At 35.5% G+C, this 15,334-nt stretch overlaps 1 protein-coding gene and 1 long non-coding RNA gene across 3 annotated transcripts; one reads left to right on the top strand and one right to left on the bottom strand.

The window, feature by feature from the left end:
* Positions 1–822: 822 nt before the first annotated feature.
* LOC147488978 (uncharacterized) lies at positions 823–5,093 on the bottom strand. Its single transcript, XR_015202422.1, has 4 exons — positions 4,822–5,093; positions 4,704–4,740; positions 3,178–3,320; positions 823–1,284 (listed from the first exon to the last, which is right to left on the bottom strand). It is a non-coding gene; the product is annotated as an uncharacterized LOC147488978 (long non-coding RNA).
* An 803-nt stretch (positions 5,094–5,896) lies between these two features.
* Positions 5,897–15,329, top strand: IREG2 (iron regulated 2). Of its 2 annotated transcripts, XM_086570433.1 has the most exons (9): positions 5,897–6,470; positions 10,374–10,524; positions 11,188–11,384; positions 11,570–12,055; positions 12,282–12,453; positions 13,475–13,612; positions 13,789–13,899; positions 14,230–14,390; positions 15,057–15,329. In XM_086570433.1, coding segments are annotated over exons 1-9 (1,740 nt in total). In that variant the 5' UTR covers positions 5,897–6,147; the 3' UTR covers positions 15,058–15,329. The 2 variants fall into 2 exon arrangements, with proteins under 2 accessions (XP_086426559.1, XP_086426558.1); XM_086570432.1 differs by lacking the exon at positions 15,057–15,329 and having other exon boundaries at positions 14,230–14,613.
* Positions 15,330–15,334: the final 5 nt, after the last annotated feature.

The raw sequence follows: 15,334 nt of genomic DNA, 5'->3' as shown, positions 1-15,334 counted from the left end.
TTACATTTCCTTCATGCTACTCTTATAAATTATGAAACTTTTGAATTGATTATAAGAATACAAACAATGGTCAATCTAAGGTGGATTCACGGTCCTAGAATTCTCTCCACGTAATAAAACCCAAGTCTTTATAGTTAATTGCTTTTGTAGTTTAATTAATTAGGTTTTAAGTAATACCAATCAAAACTCCTCAAACAAAATATTGTCGGATTAGGTTATCATTTTTATGATAAGTGGATTTTCTTAGGCCAGGATTGTTTATTTAATATTGAAAAACCCTGTTTATTATTATTATTTTTTATTGGAAAACTTGTTTTATCATTAACTTATATATATATATATATATATATATATATATATATATATATATATATATATATATATAACAAACTTTAGAAAGGGATAACAATAACACTATTGACAAAAGATATATAGACATTTGAAATGAATAATTATACTTCCAACTAGCTAGGAACATTCAAACAACATGAGTAACTAACAAAGTTTTTTTACCAAAAACAAATAAACTAAAAGTTCAGGCAAATGCATTGCGGAAATCCTACTATTTGGTTCTAAAAATGGCTAGTAAAAGCTGATCTCTATATATATTATAACTACGATTTTGGAATGAAAAGTTGTTGGTAACAACATTAGGCTGCTCAGGGAGGCTGCAGGGATTGTTATATTTAAAGTAAATACCTTAGCACCTTATAGTCAGAATCCCAATTGATACAAATACATATACATGTCTTTAAGTTCTGCAACACATGGATTTAACAGTCAGTTGTCTATATACAACACTATGTTGGTTACCTTAGACAATTGAACAACAAGCCACCAAAATATTTCACCAATAAAAACAAAAACATCAAACTATGGTTGGATCATGGCACAGTCGCTGCATGGACTCAACTGAGTTACATCATTATGACAACAAACAACTTGGGAGGTGCATAATATAACATGATTTAAGATTCGCATCAGACCACATGCACATATGCATGTGTTTCCATTTTAATCATTGTTGAAATTGTCTTATTTCATCTACCAAGCAGTCTAGCATCTTTTATACTTGAAAATTGATGCTTGAAGATTCACCGCATTTGTGTTGTTTTCCATTTTAATCATTGTTGAAATTGCCTTATTTCATCTACCAAGCAGTTTAGCATCCTTTATACTTGAAAATTGATGCTTGAAGATTCACCACATTTGCGTTGTTTTCCATTTCAATCATTGTTGAAGTTGCCTTCTTCTGTCTATCTAGCAGTTTAGTATCCTTTATATCTGAAAATAGTTAAATTATAACATGTTAATATAAAATGAAATCAAGTCGTACCGTACCATAAAAAAAAATACATAGGCCCATATGGAAATACATTAAAGGTTTCAAATAATTATCAAAATAATCACAGGACATATAGCTAAATAATTTATTAATAACTATAATTTTCCAATTAATCAATATGGTGATATGGAGAACTTGAGAAAAGGTGTAATATTGCATACCTCTGTAAGTTGAGTTAAAACTTGCAATCTTTATGAAACTTCACCTTGCCATTTAGTTAGGTTTTGCTTATAAGACCTCACATTCACTTGCTTACTATTACTACTACAATACTATCAAATGTTGGTCTTCATACTAATTTGTCAACCATTCATTCATGTGGCGTTGTACTTTATGCATCTACGCTTCTATTAATTCAATATAAATACTTTCGATCTTCATCCATTGAAAAAAGAAAAGAAAAAAAAAAAGAATCACCTAGTGTTTTGAAAATAATGTAAACTGGTGAACCACCCGTGTTGCTAAATTATAAGTGTGAGGTAGAATTTAAGGTTTTTCACATACTCGGGAATTTTAGCCAATTAGTTCATTTATATCCACACTCAAGCTTATCAAAACAACACACACCATGTACCTTATGCATCTACGCTTCTATTAATTCGATATAAATACTTTAGATCTACATCCATTGAAAAAAAAAAATGAATCACCTAGTGTTTTGAAAATAATGTAAACTGGTGAACCGCCCGTGTTGCTAAATTATAAGTGTGAGGTAGAATTTAAGGGTTTTCACATACTCGGGAATTTTAGCCAATTAGTTCATTTATATCCACACTCAAGCTTATCAAAGCAACACACACCCTGTTATTATATATTCTTTAACTCTGCCATTCTAACCTTAAACTTACAAATATAAGTATTCTTCTAAACTTTTCAAGCACTATCCAAATTACAATATAACCAAAATGTGAACACATTACTCTAAAAATTGGTTAGCAAACTATAATTGTTTCGTACTTATCAGTGTTCTCACTGGAATTGACTAAATATTCCTGTATCTAGAAAAGATTTCATAGATGAATGATCAGCACCAAATCATGGAATGTCTAGAAAGGATACAACATAATAAACCAATAAGGGGCTAGGCTATGAAATCGCTGAATATTATCAGTCCATCATATTGTTCGAATATGTTTCCTACAATAATGATACAATATTAGGTGTGACTTATTTATGTTTTTTCTTCTCGACTACTAAGGAAATGGACTTGATCTAATTGTATCATTGAAAAACCTTGCCTGAAATGTATCATCTAGACACCATCTATACTTGCCAAGTTCACTCCTAAACAAAGACAGATCCAAAGATAATGATGACATTGTCATATGCAAAGCAATCAACCTTAATCCTAATAAATACATACTGTGTTCCAAAAAAAAAAAAAAAAAAAAAAAAAAATTGCCACATAGTCACAACAATTAGGATGATAACCACACCTCAAGTTCTTATGTTCGTTGGTGACTACACCTTGATCATTTGAGAGTTTAGTTTTTTTTTTTCCATTGTACAGTTCTTACTTTCCTAAAAATTGGTTCCCATAAAACTTTATCATGTATTCATAGGGGTTTTATAGTATATTTCAGCTTTACTGAGTTATGGTCTGAGAGTTATATTACTTTAATTGTTTAAGTAGGGTAGCAATATATATACATATTAGACTAAGACTTCGAAATCCTTATATGGACCTACTTATGGTGAAATTGGAAAAAGAAAAGCAATGGTTAAGATGAATAATTGGAGGTAGATTGAATATTAAGTTAGGGCATAGCATAATAATGTACATGGAAAAGTAATTATAGTCCTATAAAATCCAAACACTAACAATGTGTTACCTTTGCACTCGCAGACTTTGTGTCACTAACAGCTATGATTGGCAATGTCCTAGTATGGTATCAATAAACACAAATAAGGATTTCCACATTTATTGAAATTTGCCACCATGTAGTTTACATTGGATTTTCCCTGCTTCAAATACCTGTATTGGACAAACAATATTTTCTTCAGCATTCTCTTCGTGTCTATCTAGAATGAGGCATAAAAGGGGAGCAAATAGACAGGAGAAAATGCATTGCATATATTGAGGCAATTAATGTCAAACATCATGCATTATGAGACTAAAACTTCTTACAATCCATGAACCCCTCGAATGAAATAATAATTTTCAATATGATTAATACATGGGCCCTTCGGTTTTGAATTCTTATCTTGTTTTAGGTTATTTAAAGATGACTATTATATGCATGTTAGCTTCCTATAACTCATCAAAAATTTAGCAGATTCCTGCAAAAAAGAACTAAGCCTTTTTTTTACAGCTTTTATTTGTATCACACTCACCTAAACAAAGGACCAATTTTAATAATCGATATCTCTAAATGCCTAAGTGCATTTTGTGAATTGGGATCAACCATTGATGCTTCAAACTCCATATAAAAGAGATAGCTAGTCAAAATAAAAAACTTCAAATCAGAATAGTGTCTCATTGAGATGCTATAATGTGGAACCATTATCACTATAAATCTTCATTGATATGACATAGCTTTAAGTAAACACTCATCATCAAAAGATATCATGAAAGAGATATAGAGTATTCATTTCAAATATTTTTTGTTAAAAGAAAAATGTTATCCAACTTCAATCTGAAACAACACTAACTAATGAGCACTACAATGACATAGGAATAGTAAAAAATAGTTTAATGTATCATAGTGACATCATTTTAATATATGGGCATTCAATACAAATACAGTACAATGCTTAACACCAGAATTCTGTCAAATTTATGAAAATGTATAAAAGCTCGCAAGTCGTGTATAATCTTGTGAGTCTTCTATTACATGATAGCTTCAAGTAAACATTCCTAGAAGAGGCAAAAATTGCAACTGAGAACGTTTGCTATAAACCAAAAAACAAAAAAAAATCCATTAAAATCAAAATCTTGCAAGCTAATTAAGAAAGTAAAAAATTTAGAGTATTTTATCACAAATGCATACAGTCACAAGTGCTAATTACGTAACTTGATCTAGGTAAGGATATCTACCTATTTATTGGCCATATTAAAACCTTCGAAGTGATATACATACAAAAGAAATGTATGAACTGAAAAAAATCAATTACCCATTTTGTTGTTGTCAAACTCTTAGAAAATATCAATGCATTAAAATAGCAACAAATATCAAGGTAATTAAAACAACGTATCCTCTTTAATTAGTTGCATATATGTACTTTTTGGGTCAGGGTGGTCTCTTAATCACATACTTTAATAAGTTAAAGACCACTGAAGAAAGAAATCAATTGATTAGAGGATAATGCAATGATTATGTGATGTTGAATGAATAACTGTGTAGGGAAGGCAAAGTACCCGGTTTGGAGTTTTGAATACCCATGAACTGTGTACTCTGCAAATATTCAATAATTGAGTCTGTTAAAGATAAAAAACAATTAAGACCTAAACAAAATAGAAATTAACTGAATATTACTTGAGACAATTGATGTGAATTACGGCAATTTTGTTATTATTCTTGTTGTTTGTGAGAGAGAAAGGAAGCCTTTATTTGTGTTTTGGGAAGAAGAAGGGGGTGTGGAAATTAGTTGAGAAGAAAACAATCACTTCAATGAATCCAAAAACAATATGGATATTGCCTTATTTATTTCTTCTTCCTATGTGCGTTGAAGATAAAAGATCAATAGAGTTAGAAATTCGGGGTTAAATTTTGAGATGGAAGATCAATTAGTTTGAGAGAATAAAGGGTTTTTTTTTTAAATCAATTTTTGTATTTTTATGACCTGTAGTTATATCACGAACCATAATCTTGATTGGCGTGGAATTGTTTTTTTCTTAATTATGCATATCTCAAGAACATCTAGAGAATTTTGACCAAATCCGGCGTCTAATATAATTCAGAGTAGGGACCGATTTGCAATTAATCACAATTATGTCATGTTTTTTAATTAATATTGTGTCCTCACTTAAAAATATTGCTGACATGGCTTCCTGAAATTTCTTACGAGCATTTTCAACTACTGTGCAATCATAGATTTAGATTTAGATTTAGACTTGTTAAATAAAAGCGGTCCAGAAAATCATGAACAAGCTCATATTCTCTTTCATCTTTTTTGTTTTTGATTTTCGAACCGTTGGATTACACTTTATCTCTATTCCTATGAGAATATCCTCTGGTAGCTGGTATAATAAATAAGGACGGTGGTATTTACACCCATAAAATGGGACTGGCACCTCTTTAGATTATATAGATCACCAAATAAACTGTTCAAACCACTTAATAAGATGGTCAAGACACTATATAATATCCAAAAAAAGTGTCAGTCTTATTTTATGGGGTGCCGCGCCCATAAATAAAATAGAATTGATGGGTCACTTAATATCCAAACACACATTATTTTAAAAAAGAATAATAAAAATGACATGTCATAGTTTTTTAAACAGTATCTTTTCACTTGTACTTCTCATCCAAACGGGCACTAAAAAGTCTTCACGAACCACTTCAATTTCTTTACAAAGTGTTAAAGCTATAATTTGGACATATGCATCTTGCCACATATTAGAAAACAAAAAGAGTATCTTAGTAGAGAAAGTTAAAAACAAAGTCATCGATTGTTTTTAGCACGTCAAACTATATCAAATGATTATTTTTGTCTCTGGCTAGATGTACTTTCTACTCACAGATCTACCTAATCTTTCATTTATTTACCCTAGATAATCCAATATTACTAAAAAAAAACCCAATATTAGTCGGATCTTTTACTGTACAGTATTATTATTAATTAAAAATTTACCTCTCACCATGACGCACCACCATCACCATCACCATCATCACCATCATGCATCAACGTCGTCTCATCATGGTCATCATCATCACCATCATCGTCATCACCATAATAATAATAACGCGATACCTTTCTTTCTTATAAATACACTTGCAAGGACAACTACTACTACTACAAGCAGTAACGAGATAGTTGAAACAATGAGGCAACCCCTTCTACTTGGTGATTCTTCTTCCCAGCAACAACAAAAACAACCAGAGCACTTGCAAGAAAAGACCAGTTACTCTACTCTTATCAAATATTTGTACGTGGGACATTTTCTTGCAAGATGGGGTGCAAGGTATGTATATATGTTTCCAGCATCTTCATATATATATATTTTTTTGTGATATAATAAAGATCATAGCTTGTTACATTCTTACTTATTCTTTACCTATGGCATCATCATAAATAATTTTTTTTACATCCTCTGTAAAGGAACTGGGAATTAACTCTATGTAGCTAACTGTCGGAATATTACTAGCTAAAGCATCGGCTAGCTTGTTTGCTTCTCTGTACACATGAGTGATGGAGAAGTCTTCTAGTTGCTCCCTCATCTGATTAATACTCCTCATCATCTTTTCGGCCTGCCATGGGTGCTGCCCTTTGTTTCTAAAGAACGAAATCACTGTGCTGGAATCAGTTTGCACTCGTACCTTCTTGATGCCATGCCTTACTACCATTTTCAGTCCTTGCTCTACCCCATTCAATTCGATCAGTTCAATAGAGTGCTTATTTGATCTTCCCTTGCTCGCCACTATGACCTGCCCATTTCCATCTCTAGCTACTGCTGCCCAACCCCCATTCATCCCTTGCAAACTGCCATCTGAATTTAGATTTGAGATTCCATTTTCTGCCCTTTCCCATTTACATGTCTTGTGCTGACGTTGTGCCGTGTCGACTTTTACATTCCACGTCTCTTGGAAGTGCTGCTTCTCTGGTCCTTCTGGCATCTTTATCTCCATTGTTTGTATCTTGATTCGCACATCCCTTAGTATCCTTGCTGCCACTCCATCAGCGTAAGTTTGTTTATTCTCAAATATTCTCTCATTCCTCGTCTTCCATATCCAGTAGTTATATGCATTCCACACCAGTCGAGTCGCATCTTGTTTTGGCCCTTTCCCTGCTGTTACTCTTCTTACCCAATCAATTTCCTCCTGCCATGAGTTTGCCATTGTTCTGTGATAACCCATTTTGCCCAAAACCGTGTACCACACTGCTTTGGAGAAACTGCACTCATGAAGTAAGTGTTCCTCAGTCTCCACTTCTCTCCAGCAGTAAACGCATAGATCAGTCGTAACCACCTTGAACTCCTTCATTTTCGCTAGCGTTTTTAGCGCTCCACTAACAGCCATCCAGCTTATGAAAGAATGGCGAGGGATGCGATTTGAGAACCAAACAATGCTACTCCATGTTACTGCCTGTCGCACTCCTCTCATACCTTCATATGTATCTCGGAGATTGTACTCTCCCTTAAGCGACGAACTCCAAACTGCTTTGTCTTCGCCCCCCATTATCTCAACCTCTTCCTCAACATCTTCTACTATCTCCTTGATCTGATTCTTTATGTAGTCTGGGAACACCCAGTTCCCTTGCACTATGAAGTCTGACACCTTTGCATTAAGGTGGCAGAGAGATCTGTAGAGAAAGGCTTGTGGAATTTTTTTTGTTAACATACCTTTTGGGTGCCAGGGATCTAGCCAGAAGCTTGTATTTTTCCGTCTCCAATCTGATTCACTGCTATCTGAGCTGCTTCTGTTCTACCCTTTAATAAATTTCGCCAGCTCCATGAACAGTTGTGTGGAATCTTCAGCTGCCAGAATTTTCTATCTTTGATTAAGTTCTTTTGGATCCACTCAACCCATAGATTGTCTGCCTTTGTGATTATCTTCCAAATATGCTTCATATTCGATGCTTGATTCACCTTTTCCAGGTTGCGAATGCCCAACCCTCCTTCTGCATAAGGATAGCAAAGATCCTCCCATCGAACCAGAGCATGCGACTGATTGCAATCAGGGCCTGTCCATAGAAAGTTTCTGCACAGCCTGTTTATGTCATCTATAATCTTCTGAGGTACAATGAATGATGCAAACCAGAACACACTCAAGTTATTTAGCACTGCCTTGATGAGCTGCAGCCTTCCTGCATAAGAGAGAAATTTTCCCTTCCAGCTCTGAATTCTTCGTGTAACCTTTAGGAGTAAAGGACTACAATCTGTGGATTTCAATCTTGTAGTAATCAATGGGAGTCCCAAGTACTTCACAGGTAACTCTCCTCTTGGGAATTGCAGAGCCCTCTCTATATCTTCACAACTGTTGTCATCCACTCCTGTTAAGTATATCTGGCTTTTCTGAGTGTTTACTTCAAGCCCAGAGCATGCTTTAAAAGTGTTGAGGTTCTCTCTCAACTGCATTGCCGTTTGAACATCTCCATGCATGAACGCCACCAAATCATCTGCAAAAGATAGGTGAGTGATAACTGGGTTTACACACTTATAATGCAACTTATACAAATTATTTGTTACACTATGACTCATGATTTCAGAGAAAAGGTCCATGACCATTACAAAAAGGTACGGGGATATGGGGTCGCCTTGTCGTATTCCTCTTCTTCCCTTAAAGTATCCATAAGGGGCTCCATTCACCATTATAGAGTAATGAGCTGTTTCCACACACTTCTTTACCCATTCACAGAACCTTCTTGGCATACCAATCCTTTGGATAGCAAATTCGACTGCTTCCCATCGCACTGAGTCATAAGCTTTCCTCAAATCCACTTTCGCAGCACATCTAGGTGGATGTTCATCCTTATGGTAGTTATGCAGCAATTCGTGCGACAGTAATATGTTATCTTGGATGCTCCTCCCCACAATGAAAGCTGATTGATTCTTGTTTATGATTTTGGGCATAAGCTGCTTCATTCTTCTAGTCATTACTTTTGTGATACACTTGTAAACTACTCCGCAACAAGCTATTGGTCTGTACTCTCCCAGAGATGAGGGATTCTGAACTTTAGGCACTAGTGTTATGCACGTTGAGTTTACTTCCTTCAGTAGCTGCCCTGATGTAAAGAAATTTCTAACGGCCCTTGTGAAGTCATCCCCAACTATCCTCCATGCACATTTGAAGAAAAAAGAAGAAAATCCATCGCTCCCTGGAGCTTTATCATTATCAATATCAGCCAACACCTCTGTAATCTCATTTCGTGTAACTTCCCTTTCCAGGTCCTCTGCATCTTCTTCACTAATTTGCTGCCTTGCCCCGATATCTTGAAAGATAGAGAGATCAATGTTTGGCAACTGATCTGGGCTATAGAGCTCTTTGTAATACTTTACGCATTCATCCCCAATTCCATTCACATCTTGTATATAATTTCCATCTCGATCCTGTAAGCATGTTATTTTATTTACTACTCTTCTTGCTTGTACCGACCTGAAAAAAGTACTCTGTGTTGTTGTCTCCCACACTAATTACTTGATCCCTCGATTTCTGTTTATAAAACCCTTCCTCTGCTACAGCTGCTTTCACATGTATTCTGATGGTTTCCCTTTCTTTTTCAATGAGCTCTCGATTCAATGGCTGTACCTGTAGCTCAGTTTGCACCTGTTCCAGTTCTTTCTTTGTTTCGAGTACTCTATCCTCCACATTCCCTATTCTTTCTCGATTCCATTCAATGAGTGCTGCCTTTGTGATTTTCAGTTTCTTCATTAGGATATACATAGGATTTCCCACTACTGAGCTACCCCACGCTGCCTCCACTGTCTGCATAAATCCTTGTTCCTTCCACCAGAAATTAAAGAACTTAAAAGGTTTTTTCTTCTGATTTATCTGCGTGTTTGAGCTGACCACCATTGATGAGTGATCTGAAATTGCCCCTGGGTTTAGAAATTTAGCTTCGTAATCCCCAAAATCACTCACCCATTCTGCATTAGTCATCACCCTATCTAGCTTACTACTTATTCTATCCCTTTGCTTGTTACTCCATGTGAAAGTGTTCCCTTTGTATTTCATATCCACTAGGCCTGCCGAAGTTACACAATCCGTGAAATGGTATGGCCTTACCTCTGCCCCTCCTACTTTCTCCTGTGGACTAAGTATAGTGTTAAAATCACCAAGTAATATTGGACTTTGTTTAATGACACCCTTTGACATGATATTAGACCTGTGTCATTTGATCCATGGACTATGTTGTTTGTTGTCTGCAGAATGTGGGAATTCTCTGTTGCATTATACATGATCAATGTATGGCCGGATTCTTTACTGTTTACTGCTCTCTATGGTGTTGTGGAAGCTGCCTCTACGGCATTATTTGGTCCAATAGTCGGAAGATGGGTGGATCGATTCACTTATGTGCAGGTATGCTAGAGTTACATACTTACATAGTCTACTTTAGTTACTGTATGACGAATAGGGCCCCAATTCCACAACAGATGTTTGGATGACCATTCACTCTGAGTTTAAGAAAAACTTATGAGTATGTTATAATCAGATTAACATCCATTTGTAGATTAAAAGGCCTGTGGAGTTTGGAGCCTGATAATACTGCACTGGTCGTCGAATTAATGTGTGTTGAGTATTTTGCTAAATTCTTAGAAAGTTGGTGTTAACACCCCTGAATTTTTTGTGTCGCGGATTTACATCAAGAGGCGACTAGACTAGTATATAGTGTGAAGGACTTGAAAGGTGTTTTTATACCTCCCTTGTATGGGTTGTCATTTGTTAATTGCTACTTACCCTTTGGACTGGTTACAGTAGAGATCGCTTAATAGTATTTAAATTGGTTATGTTGAGAGAATAATGATGACTGATAGCTGTTACTGTCTTCGTAGAGAGTCCCACTTCAAATTTGAGGGGAGACAAGATTTAACCAATTTATTCAGCTACAATACTAGCTCAAGTAGAACTCTTTGCAATTGTATTCTGTGTGAAACGGCTCTTACCAAGTAGGTCGTTAATGTCCTTTACATTTCAAACTTTTGTCCAAGATAAAACTAACATTTTAGTGTTCGTATTGTGCAGGTTCTTCGGATGTGGTTGTTCACTCAAAACCTTTCGTTCATTGTAGCTGGAGGCACAGTAACTGTATTACTAGTTTACTCTAGCTTGAGGTTTACAAGTTTCCCGGCTTTTATGTCACTCATAATACTAACCAATATCTCTGGCGCGGTTGGTGTACTTTCAACTCTTGCTGGAACTATCTTGGTTGAAAGAGAATGGTAAGTTTATCTCTGCAATGATAATCGTGTTCTACTTTTTTATTTCTTTTCCTCCATTCTAATTCATATCCTAGGAGTCACTAGTCAGAAGTGTACTGATGTTTCAATTATATATGATTGGTATATTCCCTATTATTTTGATATATTATCAACTGTAACTCAACTGAATTGTATTGGAAACGCAGGATTGTTGTGATTTCAAGTGGGAAATCACCGGAGACACTTACTGAGATGAACTCGGTTATTCGCAGAATTGATCTAGCCTGCAACTTATTTGCTCCTGTTGTTAGTGGATTTATCATCAGTTTTGTATCTCTTAAGGATTCTGCAATTACATTTACGGTCTGGAACCTTGTATCTGTTTCTTTGATATACTGGCTTCTAATTTCTGTATACAATGGAATACCAACTCTATCTGAAAACAACGAAAAAAGGAAAGCCAGGCATTCACAGAATGACACAGTCAAAAGTTCATCAAGTTTAGAGGGAAACAAAAAATTTCTTTCTCATGATGAAACTGATTTGGAATCAGGACAAAAATGTAATTGGAAAGAGAAGTTGGTTGAACAATTTCTAAGAGTCCCTTACGTCGAATCCTGGACTGTTTATTTGCAGCAGGATGTGGTGCTGCCAGGAATAGCACTAGCTATACTGTACTTCACAGTCCTAAGGTGAGACCTCGTCCCATATCGTTAGTGCCTCAATTTATGAAAAGTAAGCTTCAAGCCTTTCTTTTTGGATTACGGATAACTAGAGTTTTAGGAAGCCAATCAAGTTTTTCGTTAGCTTGACGTATTTGCGTGGCAGGTCTTTGAGTCCAGTTTCGTGTTGCTATGTAACTATCATGCTATGCTGTTGAGTTTCTGATGTTTTAAAAAACTCTGATTCCCATTGCAGTTTCGGCTCATTGATGACGGCAACCTTAGAATGGGAGGGTACACCTGCTTTTGTTATTGGTAGTATGCGTGGAGTCAGTGCTACAATTGGAATAGCTGCAACTCTTCTGTATCCAATATTGCATTCACGTATCTCAACTCTGAGAACAGGACTATGGTCTATCTGGATGCAGGTAGCAAATTCCGTTGAAAATATGACCTTGATAAGTTCCTTAATTGCTACTGTCCACCTAAATTACTATAGAATTAGCTTGTTTGTTATTTATTTCTAATGTTTCGTACATACATGTTTTCTTGTGGAAGAATGTTGCAGTTGTAGAGAGCTGAGGGTAAGGATATTAAAAGCACTTGAGCTTGTGGAAAGTATTTGGGCGGTCACAAGAAGTGCAATTAATCAACAGAATTCTCCAAGTTGGGCTTTTGTAGGCTTTAACTAGATTGTGAAGTGCTACGTCTTGCATAAATGGTGTATTATATATATATGCTAACTCATTTTAACACCCAAGAGGAGCATCTGGGGTTTAGAAGCGCTCCTGCCAGTTTACTAATAGTCACAACGCAGGAAAAAATTGAAAGGGGTGATGTAGCGCAGAGGGGACGAGAAACCCAACCTAAGATCTAACCAAATAATAGTTTGATGGTCACAACAAAAGTTCAGTTCCACACATCCTTTGCTGAGCACCATTAGCTCTTTTAATGGTTGGAAAAGCAGATAATGTTATAAGATCAAACAATTGGTTTGGTATTAAGCTGATCACTTTCCATTTGCCCATAATATCTCATATCAGAGCAGGATTAACGCACTCGTATACAATGGAAAATTATTCACCAACTGTTTTCTGTCTAAAGACATATCATGCACTTCATGTTTGAGATATGTTAGATATAGTCGAGACACAGTTTCACAGCATTAACTACTTTCTGGTGTGTTGTGTGATGAATTGTGTCTTTGTCACACTGAAGTAGCAGCATTGCCATCGTGAGACCATCCACTAGGTTTGGCATGTATCTTCCCATCTGTTGGACAAAACCCACTGGAGGAAAAGTATTCCCGCAGCTGAAACTTGGGATAATATTCGTTTTGTTCTTGTTGTTCTGTACATATCAATAAAGTTTTGCAAACTGTCCTGATCTAAATCTTATAACAAAGTCTGTCAGAGTAAACGGATTCACATTTTTGTGGTTTTTCTGCAGTGGACCTTTCTCCTGGTATGTGTCGCATCTATATGGGTTCGAAACAGCCGTTTATCAGCATGGTTGTTGATGGGTGGTGTTGCGACATCACGTCTGGGGTTGTGGATGTTTGACTTGTCTGTCATGCAACAAATGCAGGTATAACTGTCTTATACAAGTGTATTAAGCTCCTATTATGTGAAAGTAAGCCATTTTCATTTGTTTTAATGTGATAGATAAGTGCCAAGGGATCTTGATTTCCTAGGCGCTTCTCAACAATATTTTTTAAATTTACGAGAACAAATTGCTAAGTGATAATTGATTTTTGTAATCAGGATCTTGTTCCTGATTCTGATCGTTGTATTGTGGGAGGTGTCCAGAATTCGCTTCAGTCTATGTTTGATCTATTGACTTATGTCATGGGAATAATCATCTCGAATCCGCAGGTGAATTTAGCTTTCTATAAACTTCACCTACAATTGAAAATTAAAAAAAAAATAAAAAATAAAAAAAACTACTGTAGTTGATTATGGTCTCCCAAATAAATTCTGCATACCTCTTCAGTCATCTCGATGGACTCAGTGAGGTTTGAGTTGGATTAGCTCCACTTTGAGTTCACAGTGTACCTAAGAACCAGCTGTGTTAACTGTTGGATTTTTAACTTTATGTACCATTATATATATATTTTTATCTTTGTTGTTATTGAAACCGAGTTCCTATTATGTATGATAACCATACTAATTACCATCTTTTTAATTACGATTTTTCCTGCATAGGACTTTTGGAAGTTGACGATATTGTCCTTCGCCTTAGTATCACTTGCTGCAATCCTCTATACCTTCCATATATACCGCGTTCGAAAGCACCTCTTTCACTATGAAAAGCTGTTGTCTATGATCAATTGGTGGTTTGAAAAACCTCAGGGGACAAGGAAATGGTAAAGGATTTACTTTTAGTTGTGTAGAACAGTAGAAGTATTGCTTGCATGGTGAACAGGCGTACAGCTTAGTGCAACAAAGCAGTGAATGAACAACAAAACAACTTGGGGTTTTCAGTTGTTTCTTTTTTGTAAATGGTACTATAAACAGCATGTTCATGTACTTACGAGTACATGATAGAAGGTGATTTTCAATGAAACATATTTGAATTCACATTTAAAAGCTTAGTTTTGGTTTTGTATTGTTTGTTAGTGGATCGAAACTTTGGTATATAGAGACAAGGTTTAAAAGGTAGGTATGTGGGCAAGGAAGCAAAGCTACTTTTTAGTCTTTTGAGCTAGTGTATAACATGCACCATTCATTCTTTCATCGATTCAATTAAAGAAAGGTGTATTCCATCTTTTATCTTAGCTTTCAGCTGGCAGAAAGGCATTTGTGTGTGATGAAGAAGCCATTAGAAACAGCACAGAAGAAGTGGTGGCGTGCTAGTTTAGCCTGACTCGACTCCTTTATATTATTATTATTGTTTTTCTTCTTTTATTTAGACTTTGGGCCTTTTAATTCATGGCTTGAATTATTTCGTTGTCTTTGATTGCATTCTCCTAGCATTTGGAAGTTTGATTTGGTCATTTATTGAATAATTGTTGATATCTACTGGTATACAGAGAGCCGAGCCAAGTCTACGCTGTGGGATTTGATTGTATAGAGGCCAAGTAACGAAGTGGTGAACATAGGTGGTGGAATAATTCAATTTATGATTTGATCGAACACATTTGGTCAGCAAGAAAAACTGTAGTTCTACTTTTTTAATACTCTTTTCAATTTCGTTTAACAAGTTTCTTTAAGACTTCGTTGGACTGTAGAGTGTACACCAATTTACTGACCTTATTGAGTTGAATCAGAATTTCTTCCCAGACAAATGACAAATATTAATACCAGATGC

Source organism: Coptis chinensis, chromosome 7 (assembly GCF_015680905.1).
Source record: "Coptis chinensis isolate HL-2020 chromosome 7, ASM1568090v1, whole genome shotgun sequence".
Classification (NCBI taxonomy): Eukaryota; Viridiplantae; Streptophyta; class Magnoliopsida; order Ranunculales; family Ranunculaceae; genus Coptis; species Coptis chinensis.
Note: the sequence above shows the minus strand (reverse complement) of the source record. Positions and strands in the feature narration are given on the sequence as shown.